This window comes from Phalaenopsis equestris, unplaced genomic scaffold, assembly GCF_001263595.1.
Source record: "Phalaenopsis equestris unplaced genomic scaffold, ASM126359v1 Scaffold000002, whole genome shotgun sequence".
In the NCBI taxonomy this organism is placed as follows: domain Eukaryota; kingdom Viridiplantae; phylum Streptophyta; class Magnoliopsida; order Asparagales; family Orchidaceae; genus Phalaenopsis; species Phalaenopsis equestris.
The window spans coordinates 56,069,191-56,072,398 of record NW_018164444.1 but is presented as its reverse complement, the minus strand read 5'-3'; the positions used below and the strand labels follow the sequence as shown (position 1 = coordinate 56,072,398).

Below are 3,208 nucleotides of genomic sequence, written 5' to 3'. Positions count from 1 at the left end.
AAAAAAAAAATTCATCTATAAACCAAAAAGTAGCCACTTTGCAAAATGTTAAAAAGCGCAAAAGCAATTTGAGTAAGCAAACATTGGAATGAGGTGGCATTTATGCTACTATCCGCAATCTACAACACAAAAGAACAAAAGCATTAAATTAGCAGAAGCCACAAATTTAACAGACTGCCAAAAACACAGGATGCATAACTCTTCATATATTGCATAATGTAGGAGTTAATCTCCCTTTTCTATTAAAATCTTCTTAGAAAAGCACGAAGGGGTGCCGGAAACAATCAATTAATCATCCAAAGATAGTATGTAAGAACACATTAACAAGAAATTTCAAGCATACTCTATGCAAGAAAAAGAAGAAAATGAGAATCATCACATTATCCAATATTTCTAGAGAAAGATGTAGATTGAAACAAAAAAAAAAAACAGAGAAACAAAAGAAAACTAAACTGTGGCATTGTCCCATGAACTTGGAACCTCACATTAGACTCTGAAAAATACAATCATGCAGGACTACAAAAGTTAGCAACATTTGCTGAAAATAGAGGTGAAGAATGAAAAGGAAGGCAGCAGAATGGCTTAAAAGCAGCCTTATTTTTTATAAAAATGATACTTAACTTGCTTCAAAAGATGAATTATAAATGCATGTAAAATACATTCTAGTAAATTTATAAAATGAAGCTACTAAATCAAGCGCAAAGACCATCAATCAATTTCAACACACAATCCATAATAAACATTAAAAAAAAAAAGACAATGCATAGTTCTGCAAAAGCCCTGCAAAATCCAAGTTTTTCATCCACTGAACAAACCAACAACTAAAGCAGAAAAAAACTCAGCAACAATTGAAGAAATTACTAGAAAAGAAATCAAACCACCTGCAAAACATCAGCGAAGCTCCTTCTCCTTGTTCCAAGCCCACTCTCCGGCAACCCTATCAGACCATCTCGTCCCCTCTCCAGCCATTCCCCACCATGCTCCATGGATTCCTTCTCATCTTGCGCCAAAAGACTGGGTTGCATTGAAAAAAGAGAGCGGCTACTTCCATCACTTTCAAACGATGGCTTCCTCCCCCTCCGATCACCAATCCCTCCTAACCCAGACCCACCAGGCCCAAACCTCTGCGCCACACGCCAATCCTCCTTAGACAGCAAAGGAGGAGGTAGCCGTGGATTCAGATTCTCATTAGAGTAGTAGTAAGACATGTAAGCAAGTTGCGATCGCATCTCCTCCTCCAACAACTCATCCTTAGCGTTCTGTCCCTCAAATCCACCGACTTCTGATCGGCCAAACAAGCTCCCGATGGCGTTCCTCGACCCTTCAACAGTCGGCGGAGCACTCCCACTGCGATAGACATTGAGATCCCTCTCTCGATTAATGGATGCTCGGCTTTGATGGTGATGTTTCTGCTGTTCGCGAAGTAGCGCCTCTATGTCGTTCTCGAAACCCTCCTCAAAACTCACCGAAGCCATTTTTACTGCACCCCGCAACCTAATACGAGGAGAACCGCCATGAACAATAAGCATCAAAGGAAAAAAAAACGTAAAGGCCGTATTTTTCAGAACGAGAAGGATCAAATGTCCTCACCTTCACGAGATTTCAGGCATCAGATCGGTCATAAATGTATGCCAATAGCCAAATAACCTGATTCAATTCAAAAGATTTGATTTTTACAAGGAAGACGAGCAGGGTTTCCGATATTATGGATCCCTGCGCGAATTCAGAGAAAAATAATGTGCACAACGGATCGATCTAGGCTGTCGGAAATTGAATCGAGCGAGGGAGAGTTATCCTCCTTGCTGGAGAGAAGGGGAACGGAAACAGGAGAGGGTAATAAAAAGGGCAGAATGTACTGGAGAATACCTGACCGTTGGATGGCCATTGAACGGCTGCTGAACTTGCAACGCGGACCAAATTGGGTTGTATGCGCTGGGGACGCGATTTCAGTAAAAATAGAAATTTTTTATTTGGCATTTATATCCATAACTTCCAATTTTTAAAAATTTCCATATTTTTTACATAATTTGTTATATTTATTTATTCAATAATTTATTTTTTTTTAAAACAGCATAAAAATTTATTATTATTGACTTTTTAAAATGGAAAAAATATTTTCAATTTTATATTTTAGTATTATTTAAACGCTAAAATATTATATAAGTAAATATATCAATTTAGATATTAGATATATAAATACATTAAAATATAGTGAGAAGTATACAAATCCAATAACTTTTTATATATTTACAAATTTAGCGCGTAATAATTTATATTTATTTATTTAATCTACTAATATTTAAATAGTTTAAAAAGTATCATTAATATTAATTTATTTAAAAATGCATTTTAAAAATATTTTAATGTTATTTAAATATATCTTTAATGTGGTAGATATTATTTATATAATATAATATCTTATTCTTGACCCAATAATTTAGTTGATGTGATCTGACCTATGTAATTCTCACCCCAAAATTTATTGTTATATTTTTTTAGTAAAATCAAATAAATTTTCATAGGATGTTAAGTAAACTCATTTCAGGTCAATATTTTAACTTAACATTAACTGATTAAAAAATTAGAAAACTTTAATTATGATTTGATGATGATTGATATGAAAAACACTTAATTACATATATTAATTTCTTTGCACTATGATTTTGGAAAGATTCATTTTAGGTTAATTTAAAGGGGTTGATTGAATCAAATCGCAATGAATGCTCGTCTTTTTTAAGAAAATAAATCAATTATAACATATATGTGATTCAAAAAGTAATCCATTTGTATAAGAAAAATGGAGTTTCTCAAGCGATCGTGAGGCCGACGACCAATCAAATGAGTGTTGGCGACCGGAAGGCAATCTCAGGGGGATGAGAGCCGCCGTAAACAAGCATTGAAAATGATCGTCAAATTTTAAGGAGCTAAGAAAGCATTGTTGGTTGCCTAATCAGAACCCAACACCCTATAGCGACAAATGTGAAGTCGAGTTAATCTGAGGCTGAGCGATCATGATTGTCATGGGATGAGTAACCCAAGTCACAGACACACCAAACCAAGCCGACAGATCAGGAACTCTGGATGAACCATCTAACCGAGGGCAAGTATTTGACGTCGAGTGATCAAGAAGAGGGAGCTCCCAACCGGGCGACTGATGGTTCAAACGACCGGAAGTATGTTATGGGCAGAAGTAATTGAACAATTAACA

At 35.6% G+C, this 3,208-nt stretch overlaps 1 protein-coding gene across 1 annotated transcript in view; it reads right to left on the bottom strand.

Annotated features, from left to right (window-relative positions):
- LOC110019053 (stromal 70 kDa heat shock-related protein, chloroplastic-like) overlaps positions 1-1,813 on the bottom strand; it is a 15,821-nt gene extending 14,008 nt beyond the window's left edge. Inside the window, 3 exon segments of the mRNA XM_020716587.1 lie at positions 24-119; positions 882-1,494; positions 1,591-1,813. Of these exon segments, the coding sequence (XP_020572246.1) occupies positions 24-119; positions 882-1,475 (690 nt within the window). The 5' untranslated portion in view covers positions 1,476-1,494; positions 1,591-1,813.
- Positions 1,814-3,208: the final 1,395 nt, after the last annotated feature.